General features: G+C 39.3%; 1 protein-coding gene across 2 annotated transcripts in view; it reads left to right on the top strand.

Moving 5' to 3' along the window:
• NOX4 (NADPH oxidase 4) overlaps positions 1 to 13527 on the top strand; it is a 107695-nt gene that overhangs the window by 61623 nt on the left and 32545 nt on the right. For both annotated transcript variants that reach the window (XM_082784718.1, XM_082784719.1), the window contains exon 13: positions 10558 to 10639. In XM_082784718.1, coding sequence (XP_082640844.1) covers positions 10558 to 10639 — 82 coding nt within the window. The remainder of the gene's footprint in view (positions 1 to 10557; positions 10640 to 13527) is intronic.

The following is a 13527-nucleotide window of genomic DNA, read 5'->3' as shown; positions in this document are numbered from 1 at the left end:
ATCTAATGGCTCATTTCATTTGCCAGTCATTCAAATGATTTCCTGCTAAGGTTTTGATATTGCCCTTTGAGAGATGTTATAAGATTGAAGCCTCAGATGTGATTAGATCTTCGGAAGAATTCTGCATTTCTTCCCAGTGGATCATCCCCAGTTGACTAGCAAAATTTATATAGAAAATAGGATCCAGCTGAGCTCTGATCGCTTTATCCGGTGTTATGCTTCAGTGCAAGAAAAGAACTTGCATGTCTTGTCTGAGAGAGACAGGCGGCTGAAATCACAGGAGAAATGATTTTTATATATAAATGGAGTCCCTCAGTACTTTGTTTCATCTTTTCTTGGACGAAGAGCCTTGTTACTGTTATTTGCAGCATTTTGGTTTAACTAAGTGGTCAGCTAGACAGGGATTGAAGGTATTTCCACCCCAAGGAAGTGCATCAGTGCTGGTGTGTCCAAACACGCATCTGGATATTCTTTGGATTTCAGCTTGGCTGGCTCTCAGCACAGGCTGCAAGAGCAAGATAGCACCTTTAGGGTAGGTATTCCCACATCTTAGCTGCAAAAAAGTGAATGTTGATGTCTGTATCTAACAGATGCTGGGCTGAGGTCAAAGAAGCTTGATATGCTTAGTGACCTCACTAAAAGGGGTTAAGCCTCAACAATTAGCAACATCATTCTCAGCTGTGTTTTGAGGGAAGAGGGTACAGGACAAGGGCTGGGCAATCTCAGGGCTACCTCACATTACAAGGCAGAGAGTGAACAAACATTAACAAGGAAACTTTTTGCAAACTGTTTTGTCTTCAACATTTTCCCTTCCCTAACCCAACTAGGAAAAAACAATGTTTAGCCAGCACAGCTGGCACAAAGACTATGGCAACAGCACAAAATACTGATATTCAGGGTAAAAATGCATCCTTTACACACACACCCCAATACCCAGACTTGCTGATGCAACAGTAAGTGAACTTCAGTGTGATTTTTAAGAAAAGAGACAGCACAAAGACTTGGAACATACTTAGCAGTGATGTCTATATAGGGGTACCCTCAGCTGGGCCAAAATCTGCTAGGGCTTCCCTCCTGTTCTAGTGTAATGGAATAGAAGTGCTTTGTACAAGACTGGCCTGCTTTGTGTTTTGGGTATGCAAAGCATTCTGTGCATCATCTTCCTCCCCCCAAAAAAGCAAACAAACAAAAAAACAGTAGCTGAAGATAAAAAAACAATCTTACCTACCTTAAATCACCCCTTATGTTGCAGAGGGGATGGGTTCATTAGGTCTTGAATCCAAGTCTCATAGTATCCACTTGCTCCCTCCAAAATCTCATCCTATTTCCTTCTATCGTTCTATTTGGGAGGGAGTAAAGAAGATGGAGACGGATTTTCCTCGCTGAGAGAACAAGAGACAATGGAAGTGAAGTACAGGAAATTCTTTTCAAATATAAGAAAAAAAATTCCACTGTGAGGGTGCTAAAACACAGGAAAAGGTTCCTCGGAGAGGTTGTGGAGTCTTCATCCTTGGAGATACTCAATTCCCAACTAAACAGGACTGTGAGTAACCTGCTCTTGTTCCCCCTAAGCAGCAGGTTGGACTAGGCAATCTCCAGAGGTGCCTCCCATCCTCTATCATTCTGTGATGCTTCCAAATTATTATACAATGAAATATTTGCATAGTTGAATGTAATAATGAAGCTGTGTCTGTAGCAGTAAGAGGTTAAAATTATCCCATACATAGGGTCTAAACTGAGACCAAATATACAGAGACAGAATCCCCAGAAGAAGTTCCCAGTGCCTGGTGGTGTTTCTGTTACAGTGGTTGCAAAATTTTAGCCTTGGAAGGGATTAATTCTATTATTTTGTGGTTGACATTTAAATAAGCTTAATTAAGAATGCTTGTAGTTTGTTCAAATGAATATGTATAAAATGTATAACTCTTACAGAACTGGCTAAAAATACCAGTACACATATGCGTGTGGTGCATATTGATGTTTGATAGATTTGGTGATGCACACAATGGATGGAGATGATGTGACTGTTAGCCCAAGAATGATGCTCTGGAGTCATGACAGTTACTTGCATGAAGGCATCAGCTCAGTGCTCAGCAGCAGTGAAGAAAAGAAAATCATTAGGAGAAAAGTAGAGAATAAAGCAGAGGAGATCACTGTGCAGCTATGTACCTCTGTGGTGCTCCCAAGCCTTGAATCCTGTGTGCAGGTCTGGCCCTCTTGTTTCAAACAGGTTACATTAGAACTGGACAAGCTTCAGGAAGATATTCAAAACTTGAAAAGGCTTCTAAAGAGAGATCAGCTCAGTATATGAAGACTTTTTAGTCTGGAAAAGAGAGAATTCAGGAAAATATAACAGCGGAGTACCAAATCATGCTGGAAGTGGGTAGGGTCTGACCACAGTTTTTGCCAAACTTTTGGCAGTCAAATGCAGACACTAGTTCAGAGCAAACATAAGGTGATGGCTCTTTATTCAGGAGGTGAGAAACACCTTGGGATTCCTTGACAGAGGCTGGGGGAGAGACAAGGAAGTTTACATGGAAGACTGAACAAGTACTTCAGGGAGAAGTCAAAGAAGACAAAGAGAAGAGAATACGAACCACGTAAAGATCAGGGGATGACTTGTGGTAGAAATGGTTGGAGGCTAGGAAAGTGACAGCAGAATGGACTTGCCCTATGCTGATTTTTCCATAGGTGAAGCGTGTGAAGCAAGATACAGGGTAGGGAGCCCTTGGTCTGATCCAATACAGCTGTTCTGATGAACTGTGCCTTTCCTCAGCTTTTTACCTGCTGCAGTAGTATTGCCATGATTGCACAGCTGGATGGTAGCTCCATTTCAGTGTTAAAATCCTGTGTAGTTTTTTAAAGCTTGAGCTTTTGCTAGTTCCTGTATCCGATTGCAAATTACAAAGAGAGAACCAGTTGAGTCCCCCCCTGCCCATACATAATTTTGAGAGTCTTTTTTATGAAGGTAAGGGTATTTTAGATCAAGTTTCATGACTTTACATTAAAGCCAAAAAGGGGGTAGACCTGGTGCCTTACCAGTTCTTGTGGCACGTTGTGAAAGAGGAAAGTGGAAAAAGAAAAGGTAGTTGAGCTTCCCTGTATTGACTCCTGTGGAGTTCAAAGAACAAAGTACAGCCCTTTTTGGCTAAAGGAAGCAATTGGAGAACTCAGTGCTTACAAAATTCAGTGCAAATAACGTTTCTTTCATAGCATGTATTTATAAAGATATTTTAAGGTTACCTTTATTATTGTTAATGAACCCTGTTTTACTGTAGCACTGTGTAAGCACCATGTTGAGGGATAAACTCTCCTCTGATGAAAGAAATAGTTTGCAAATATAACACATCCACGAAAAAAGAAGTCTCGTGATTGAGATACTGGGTTTTAACTTTGGATGTCTAGCTAATTCCCAGCTGTGCCGGGGAGCTGCTGTGTAACCTCTAGAAGGATTTCTGACAGTACCGAGCACTGAGACTGCTTATGGTTGGTGTTGTGTCACTTCTTTTCACTGTCTGGCAGTTCAGGTTAGGCATACACAGCATAGACTAAATATGCTCCTGAGCATCTCCTTTGCTGCTGAAACAAAGCAGGTGATGCTTTTTTCTTTCCATCATTCACCTTTCAACCTTTTAAGGTTCCTTGAACAAGAGCTGCCTTTTACTGCCTTTTACTCTGTTGGCTGATACACGAGTATGCATGCACAGTAATCATGCAGTATGTGCGGTTGTAATGGAAATGAGGGAGGTCTCGTGAGAAATAAATCTGTCCAAGTTAATTTTGGCGTATGAGGTGAGGCATTTTGAAGACATAAGAAAGCACCTGCAGGGAAAGGATGAGCAGATAAGCTGGAATCAGGGAGTGAGAATGATTTCCAGCTGGTAAGCACACAGCTGGAGAAAGAGGAGGAGCTGACTGCTTTCTTAGAAAGTAAATGCAGGTTAGGAAGAAAAGCTGAGTGTGCAGAGACTTCATGTTTCAAATTCACTGCTGCCCTGTGTAACGATTAGTTGATTTCCTTATTTTATTCCCTCAATTTAAATAAACTAAAATCTTGCTAAAGGTGATGTTGAACAGAGGGTTGATGTCTGTTTATTAACCTAGCTTAAAAAATAAAGAGACCACTCTCCTTTCTGTGAAAGCTTCTCTATTTTACTTAAATAAATATAATCTGCAAGTCTTTTTAATATAATTTTCAAGTTTCTGGGTTTTCACAAGCTTTTAATTTTTTGAGTAGTTCTGTAAATGGTGGGCTCTAATTAGTCTTCTGAATGACTAATCAGGAGGGAAGGAAATGGTAGTACAGAAACAGAAGAATTAAACTGCAAGCTTAATGGAATGAGAATCACAGAAGTTTGTTGGTCAAAAAGACAGGCTTTTTATATAAGCAAAATATACATGTATATGTTTTAGGGGAATTCTGAGGTTTATGATGAAGTCTTCTGGAACCTTTAACATTACTTAATTGTTTTAATCTGATGGAAGATATCTACAGCATGGACTTCTGACAAGAGGAGAGAAGTGACACTTCCTTTGCTTGAGAAACTTTGGCCATTAGCAACTCGCAGGTCAAAGTAAAATATTGGACATTTCAGTTCTATGCCATCTTGTTGCTCAGCATGTTTTTTATAGCCCTTCACTGGCAAAGGCATCTTCCTAAATAATTTTCCTTTTTTTTTTTCTTTTTTTTTCAACACACTGAGGAAGTACTTATGACAGCATTTCCAAATTTACAGATCTTGGGAACAAGGCAGATTAGTGGGTCTCAAATCCTTTATAATGCTGCTGGCAGTTTTCAAAAAGCTGGCTTAATTATTATTTTTTTTTATTACTGCAAGGTGCTGAAGAGCTATCGATAACACAGAAGGTCCTCCAGACCAATCTGCATTTTGCATAAAACCAGGCAGATGTTTTTAGGCAGAAATTATGGGGCTTACAAATGCACATGTAGTGAAAGATGAAACTGAGGTTTGTGTCTCCAGTGAAAGCAGAAGTACTAAGGTTAATTACTGAACCGTGATTGCAAAATATTCAAAGGTATGTGTATAGCAATACGGATAGACCTTTTAGTAGACAAATAGGCTTCTAGATCACAATGTTCTGTTCTTTATAATTTATGAGGTTATTTTGTTCTTCCATTCCTGTATTGCTTTCTAATCACATTTCTGTTTATTCTTATTAAATTTGATTTTAAAGAATAATGCATAAAACCAATATTAAAAATCCTTATCCCATAAAAAGCAATTACTGTCAGTTTTTCAGTGTTCCTAATTGAGTTAATTATATGGAATTCAACGTTTTTTATTAGAGTATCAGAGTGGTCTAAAGCTGCTGGGTAAAAAGTGTTTGGGATAAACAGACAGTAATATCTCAGACTTCATTTATGTACTGCTATGACCCCATACTTAAAGACCCGTCAAACTCCAAAAGAGCAGGAATTTGATTTTTCAAGACCCTTGGCACTCAGTGGAGTGACTTTGCTATTTTTTTTCCGTGAGGTATTTTTTAACAAGAAAAGGAGCAAGGAAACAAGATGTGCAAGACCTGACTTTTAAAGCCAAACCTGATACAATTGCAGAGAGCATTACTTGGCAAGTTATTTTGGCATCATCTTGCAAGTGTGAAAGGAGTTAGAGCTTCAGAGGCATGACATCTTGGAAAAACAAGGCCACTGCTCCCTGTGAGACAGTATCTATGCCTACAGAATGTAATGTCTGATATCTATGTCTACAATAGTAATGTGTTTTAATTCACAGGGACCTTCCATACAAATTATTTTTCTTTGATATTTCTTTATGATACTAAAATATCATAACATTTCCCTTCATCTCTCTTTCCACCTCTCTAACAGTGTATGCTAGAAAAAAAGGAAACTTAATTTCATAGCCAGTTTGAGTGGATTTCAGACCATGCACCCATTATTGCTCACATTTTTCTGACATTATTGTTTGCTCTCCATACTAAACATAACACCCATTCTTACCTAAGAATAACATTGGCATACATATAAAGATTTCAAAGGGAAAATTTCACATGAAATGCATTCTTCTATCCTTGGAAGTTGGTAAACTCAGAACGTATTTTATAAAGATATTTCCCGTCTGTACACCTACCTGGGCAACCTGCTCTAGGGAACCTGCTTTGCCGGGGGTTTGGACACGATGATCTTGAGGTCCCTTCCAACCCCTACAATTCCGTAATTCTGTAATACTAGGACGCGTTTATACTGAGATTCAAGAGTTGACTTGTGAATATTTTGAGCTCAGGTGGGAAAGGAGGAACAAAGAGTGAAAAAGTGAAGAAGAATTATGTGAGAGAAGAAGAAGAGATATATATCAGAGGACAGATTAAATTTCTTAAGCTCTTCATGACAAACTTTCTCTCCTCCTTGAGAGTCTACAACCTTCACAGGGCATAGGATTGTGTTACTACATCCAGTCCTAGTCATCACAGTTAACTATGCTACACGTTCAGCTAAACATATATGATCCCAGTGAGGTGGCATAAAATTAACTGAGGACTTCTTGCTAAGCAAAGATCTAGAAGAAACTGTAGACCTGAAATGAAAGCTAGAAAGAAGTGGAGACACTCAGTATGTTGACAAGATAAGTCTGGGCATAAGACGGGACTGTGAAACCATTCTTGATGTTCAGCATTCTTGATGAGAATATTGACCTGTGGGCAGACATACGGAGGACTTGGTGAGAGTGACATCTATAGTGTCACACTGAGCAGAGTGGCAAATAATCAATTATTACTGAAAATAGTAATAATAATAATTAGGACACTAATACAGACAAACTAATGCAAAATACATCCATTGAATGAGAGAAAGATAAGGTGATTGCAGTTTTTCAAAAGTTTTTGTAAACATGGTTGAGAAAATCTTATTCATGTTTTGTTAACAAACCAGACCAACATCTAGCAGGGAAAAAAAAAATTATGTACTAAACCGTAGGAAGTGAAAGAAAACACTCAATTTTGGGAGATGTTTCAACATCCTAAATTATGGAAAGGATAATAAATAAGAACAGGAAATACAGCATGTCTCTCTAAAATAATCTGAGTAATGATAAGACTGTCTGGGACTTGGTTTATGTCTCTTGATCAAATAGTGATTGGAAATAAAAGTAGTCTAAAAATGCTTTTCTTAGTTTCATCAATTTTCAGATTGTTCATCTCTTATAGTATGGATTAAAAGAAAAGATCATTTTTAAGTTACTTGAAAGCCTCCAGAGGAGGCCAACAAATCTGGTAAAAGGGTAGGAAGGCATGTGCTGTAAGGAGAGGCCGAGGAGCCTTGGAGTGCCCAGTCAGGAGAGGAGGAGGCTGTGAGGAGGCTTCACTGCGCCTGGCAGCCCCCTGAGGAGGGAAGCACCAAGGGAGGTGCTGCTCTCTGCTCCCTGGGACTGATGGCTGGACATATGGGGACAGCATGGAGCTGCACCAGGGGAGGGTCAGCCTGGGCATGAGGGAAAATTCCTGTGCCGTGAGGGTGGGCAGATGCTGGGACAGGCTTCCTAGGAATGGGATATGATATTCCCATGGGAATATCATAGACCTGAAGGGAGAATCATGTACATCAGGATCCTGCGGGATAAATTAATCCTAAAAGCTTTTGTTCAGTGTGATGTTTCTCTTAAGAGCATTTACAGGACATGTAGGATACACGTACAGGAGGAAGTTGTAGGATGTATGTGAGATGAGGTGGAATGCTACCATATAGTATAAATGTTGCTGTGGAAAAATGAGTAAAGTCATATGGTGGAAAGAAAACACGTCTGCCTGGGAAATTTGCCATAGTGAAGAAAAAAAAACACACAGCAAAACAACAGTTGACTTTAACTAGAACATGATCCAGTAGGGGAGCTGTTTAGGCCAGTTTCAGATGCCTTGGCTGCCTTCACTCCAGTTCTGGCCAGCCCTGTCACATTACTATTCAAAATATTTTCAAGATCGCAGCTTGTTGAATTGAATAGTGGAATGAATCTGTCTGGCCTGGATCAAGGAGAAGGGGCAGCAGCATAGGAAAAAAAGTCAGGGAACAAAGGTTGGAGGTAGACTACGGCTCTCAGCCTGGGTCTTGTCTGTCTCAGGCAGGCAACGGCACGGGACACATCTGCACCCTTGGTGAGATGTATTTTGTCTCTCCTGAAGAGTTGTAAGCCCTTTGCAACATCTGCCAAAACGGTTTCACACACTTAAATGTAATGTGGTGTCTCCCAGTGCTTTCCACTGCTGTAGCACCTGGCTATGTGCCCTGAAAAATGCATAAATCAGACACCCAGAAGACGTTGTATTAAACAAATCCTTAATTGTGGTTACTTGCACCATGTTCTGGAGGTCAAAACCCTTAAGTCATAGAGGGAAGTCCTATAGTTCAGTGTTTGCCATTGAAAACTTCCTCTCCCTCCTCTACCAGGTGTGTTCAAAGGCTGTTCATAGAAAGCCTATGTATAAAGGGTACCTAGACTGGCACCAGTAACTTGACTTGTGTTGGGAAGCATGAAAAATACACTAAGATTCCTGAGATGGTAGTGGTAGAAGTTAAAGTGCTCTCTCTGACACATACACAGTTAGATATTTTGCAGTAGTTAAAGCTTCCTGAAATCTTTCAGTTCTTGTCCTGTGTCTTTTGAAGATCATAACGTGTAATCTGTAAGGGTGACAGGGCATGCCTGCATGCAGCACATTGCCACGTGCCAGACAGTGGGGAAAAAAAAATCTCTGCATCTTCCTAAAAGTTCAAAAACAGGTAAAAAGTAGTTGTAATGGTAAGCTTTTTGTCTAGACAATGAGCAGGCCCTCCTTTGAGAAGCGCCAAGTGAATTTCATTTCCATCCTTACAGTATTGCATTTATCATTGTCTATCACATCCAGTCTCTGTCCCAGTTAGGTACAGGGAAAGCTAAGAACTTGGATTCTGAAGATGTGGTAAGAATTTTGTAGGTACAGGCGTTTTCAAAATTGAATTTGAACAGATGTGGGATGAAGAAACTAAGTATTAATTCTCATTTCATCACTGGTGGATCCTGGAGTTTTCTGTGGGATATTTGCAAAACATCTTAGCATGCTGATAAAAGACAAGATCAGACCGTCACAGATGCTTGACCTTTTGAATTTATTAGAATAAATATATTTGAAGAATAATCTTTGAAGAATAAATTCTTCAAATTAATGTAATTTTATGAAGTATGTTGTTTTTTTATTTTTTTCATTTAAATGGCCACATAACAGAATTGTATCCAAATTGATGCAGTTATGGTGACACAATATTACATAAAAAAGTGATGTTAGGAAAACCATCATATAGTAAACTGCAAGAAGTGGGAAGGTGGTTATGATTCCTTTCTGGTGTTGGAAGATTCAGCTTTGTTAATTCTCTTTCCCTTGATTTCCTTATCTGTAAACCCTTTTTAGAGGATATTTTGAGATACCTAGGAATGCAGAGGAAGGAAGGACTATATTTGTTCAACAATTCAGTTCCCAGAATGAGAAACATACATGGAAGAGATGACTAGTTTAGAGAAACCCATGGTACAGCTACTACACACACCACAGACTACAAAAAGTGGCTCAGCAAAGGAGTGAGGCTTAAAACCTGCAGCTAAAGCCTTCAAGCCTCAGTGACATGGTATTGCAGGAAAAGTAGGAGATGCAAAGGTGGGAAAGGGTATCATCAGGGTCCAAGGTTTCTCCATGCTGCTAGATGTCCGGTTAAATACAAGTTGCAGATGATGGAAGGAAGCAGAGCGCGTCCCATGCTGTGGAGAGCTGAGGGGCATGCTGAGGGGATTTGACCTGAATAGGAAATTCCCTTCTATCCCTAAATCTAGATATTGAGATAGTTTTGAGCAGGTTCCCATATATTCCAGAAATTGAGAAATTGATTCTGATAGAAACTCCTACAGATCGCACTTACACATTGCGTGTTGCACAAAACAGCTGCCCCTGAACCCACTGGTCAGAGAAGCTACGTTACGAAAAGCTGATCTATTATAGATGACCCTACAGTGCAGTTTTTGAAATTCATAGTTGTTAACAAAAAGTGATCCAGTCTTTCAGCCCTCCTTGGAAATATCCATGAATCAGTTATCTAAGGACTTATATTGTGATTTAATTTTAATTAATTAATTTATCTTCATTTAGACTACTGTGATTTTTGAGTGCCTGGTGAATTCTTAGTTATCCCTCACTCTGTTTAGACTAAACTCTTCAAGACAGGCAAGGTTTTTTCCTGTCCCTGATACCCAGAAGACTTATACACAGGCCTCAGAAATTTATAAGCCATACTTGAATTCAATACTAGATTTTTAAAAAATGACATTTTGAAATACTAGTAAAAGGGTTTACAAGAAAGAGTAATTTCTAGTCTTAGTTTTGTGTGTATGAATATATATAAATTTCTTTGTTGTAAATGTAGCTTGGCCCTTTGCTAATCAGTGCTGCACAAGAGAATTCACTGATACTACTGCTTGCTTACTGGTAGCATAAACATGTACTGCAGAGTCACAGCCTGGGTTTGTTTTTGTTTTGTTTTCTTCTTTGTCCTGACAGAAAGATTTCGGGATTTACTGCTTCTGCATTCAAATCAAGACACAGAGATTCTGCCCATCTTTCAGCAGAGGCGCTATCCCAAGTAAGTAAGATTGCCTTCTTGGGAGAAATAAAATCTTTATCTATTTGCAGCAAAGGAATTTGTAGCTCTGTGCATGCTTTTGCTGTGAGGTCCTAAGGCAGAGCTGTCAAGGAACCACACTTACGCTGAGCTCTGCAGTCTTTCAGCAGTGTCAGGAAGAAGCAGACATACTTTGCAAGCGTGCCCAGCTGTCGGGGGGAGGTGGTGGCAGAGTGCAGACATTTAGCTGCCTGGATCAGAGCCTGGTGGAGCTTTGTTTCACTTGACACTGTGTGTTGACACAGGCAGATGTTTTGTCAGGCTAATCCCTCTCTTGTCTTGTGGGATTCCATCATTTATGGTGACAGATTTCCTTGGATTTTAACAGTCTCTTCTCTGAAAGCCTACAAACACTTAAAAACTTTTTTTTTTTTTTTTTTTTTTCCCTGCCACTTTTAAGGATAAACATGCAAGCAATCCAAAAGAACAGTGTTGTGTGTTTAGGAGTTCTTAGATGGTGTAATCGTAATGAGTATCATGGACTAAATTTATTCTTTTTCTAAATTCACATGCCTGAATGAAACAAGAGATGCTGCTTGTTGTTGTATTGGTTAAAAGAAACAGTGACTTTCAACTAAGTCTTGCAAAGAGGCAGTGAAGGGAAATGAAGAAGAGAGTCTCTTTGCAGTAACTTTGGCCAGACTGAGTGATGGAAGGAAGATAGCATGGGAGGAAAAGAGGGAGTAAAAGAAATGTTTGGAGACAATCCAGCAACAACAATGAAAATCAGTGAAATTGTTTATTTTAATCATTATTGTTAACTGATTCCTGAAATGCATGAAAGGCCAGTGGAGTTATTTGTTAAATATAGCTCCTAAAATCCTATAACTTCTTTTTTCTTTTAAAAGCATGCAGCAAATAAAGGAGCTGAGTGCTGAAAACCAGTTACCTCTTCACTGTAAATATTTGAGGATAAAAGCACTCAAGGGTGAATCCTGATTCTGAAGATGGTGAAACTCTTCCACTGACTTCAAGGGAGACAGGATTTTATCCCCCTGGTTTTAGTGCTTGCATTATCTATTGTCATTCTTTTTCTGGAATACCATTCAGGTCTAATATATGTCACTCCCAGAGATACCTTAAGTTGATAGACTGCTCTGCTTGTTTTGCTACGACTTCCATTTACTACAACTTCCATTTACTACCTTGGTCCCTCACCCTTTGGAGCATGAAACAGTTATTTTTCCACAGTTGTAAAATGCTTTGCTTGGCTTAGATGTTTTCATGTATGGTATGGATGCTGTCAGACTGGTCTGAGAAACTGGTTTATTCTACCCGTCTGTATAAATCATTCCTAAGGTGTCTGACTTTAAATTTTTGCATACAATTTATTGCTAGCATTGTTGGCTAGTATGGAGTATAGTAGTATTGTTAGATCTATGGGTGAATGAGTGTCTGTTGCCATCTGCTCATGGGATATTCCAGCTCCTTCAAGATCATACAACCAATATTGTGGTATGGAGCTGTTTGAAATTATGGTGGGTTTGTGTCACAAAGTGATGCCTGTTTTCAGCCACATTATTTGGCCAGATTGTGATTCCCTTAATAAAGAAAATCAGCCATACTTTGGCATCTAACTGAAAGAAAAGTTTGCATATAAGCCATATATAAGCAATAGATTTCTGTTTATATTATCATTAATTGGTGCAGATTTGCTTGCTTGCTACAGAAATTCATCGTTTATTATAGTTTATTTACAGGCTGGTTGGAGACTATTGACGTGTCCTAATTTCCCCAGGGGTTCTCTTGTAAGCGAAATCTTTGTGTTCAGCAAGGTAGAAAAACTGTTCATCTTCATAATATATGTTGTCTTACTCCCATTTCATTTTTTTCCCTCTGTATGCTCATTTTCATTAAAAGGTCAGTCAACAGAAATCAAGATAATGAACAGACTGATGTCATAAATCAGTGTTCCTTCATTGACTTCAGCTGAGCAATAGTCATTTGTACTACATAAGGAGCAAGGTCATTTTAACAAGGCCTTGTTGTGGGGCACAAGCTGGAGCTTGTAATGCTTAAGGACTTCCTAAGAATATGGAAGGTTAAAAATAAAAGGGAAATTGTAATAATGACCTAACTGAATAGTTTAGCAGGGCTTGGTAGGTAGAAAGGGCAAAAGTTTGTACGTATTTGGGAAATATATTCCTAAAGAAAGGACATGGGAAAGAAAGATAGATGTTCAGCATCTCTCAAGATATTCAGAGTTTTAGTAATAAAAGTTACAGGCAAAATGAGTAAACTGTAATCCATCAGTTTTTGAAAGAAGTAGAAACCTTGACTTTCTGGGCTGAATTATGTTCTTGTACATTTGCTATATTAAGATCTGATTGCCTTCCCACGGAACAGCAGGGTAGTTTAGGGTCCATGTTTGTTCTCAGAGAAAATGTCTATTCATCGGAATGGCTGGAAGTAGTTTCCTAGAATATGCATGCATATTGTTCTGGATTTGCTGGGTAAATGTGTCAAAGAAATATTCTTTGCAATCCTTGTTGATGTGGGAAGAAATCCCAGATCTTTTGATGGTTTGTGTTTGCCTGAGTTTATTTTGCTGGTCATGGCTTAACCAAAGAGCAAGTATGTGCTTTGGTACATAGGGCAGGTTATGGAGAAGCCTGAGCTTACTAAGCATCAAGCTTGTAAAGCCACTGGGCACATCACAGTGCTTCCGTGACTTATCAGTATATGTCTCAAGCAGCGTGTCATCATGAGTGCCAGCCTATGGGCTTAGATGCAGTGCTACACCAGTACATCTGTATAGCATCATAGTATCATTCAGGTTGGAAAAGATCTCCAAGATCACCTCGTCCAGCAGTCAGCCTGGCCAGCAGTATGCTTTCTCTCACTTTTTA

The sequence above is a fragment of the Aythya marila genome, assembly GCF_965140915.1.
Source record: "Aythya marila genome assembly, chromosome: 1".
NCBI classification, from domain to species: Eukaryota; Metazoa; Chordata; class Aves; order Anseriformes; family Anatidae; genus Aythya; species Aythya marila.
The sequence above is the reverse complement of the archived record's forward strand: the minus strand, read 5'-3'. Positions and strand labels throughout refer to the sequence as shown.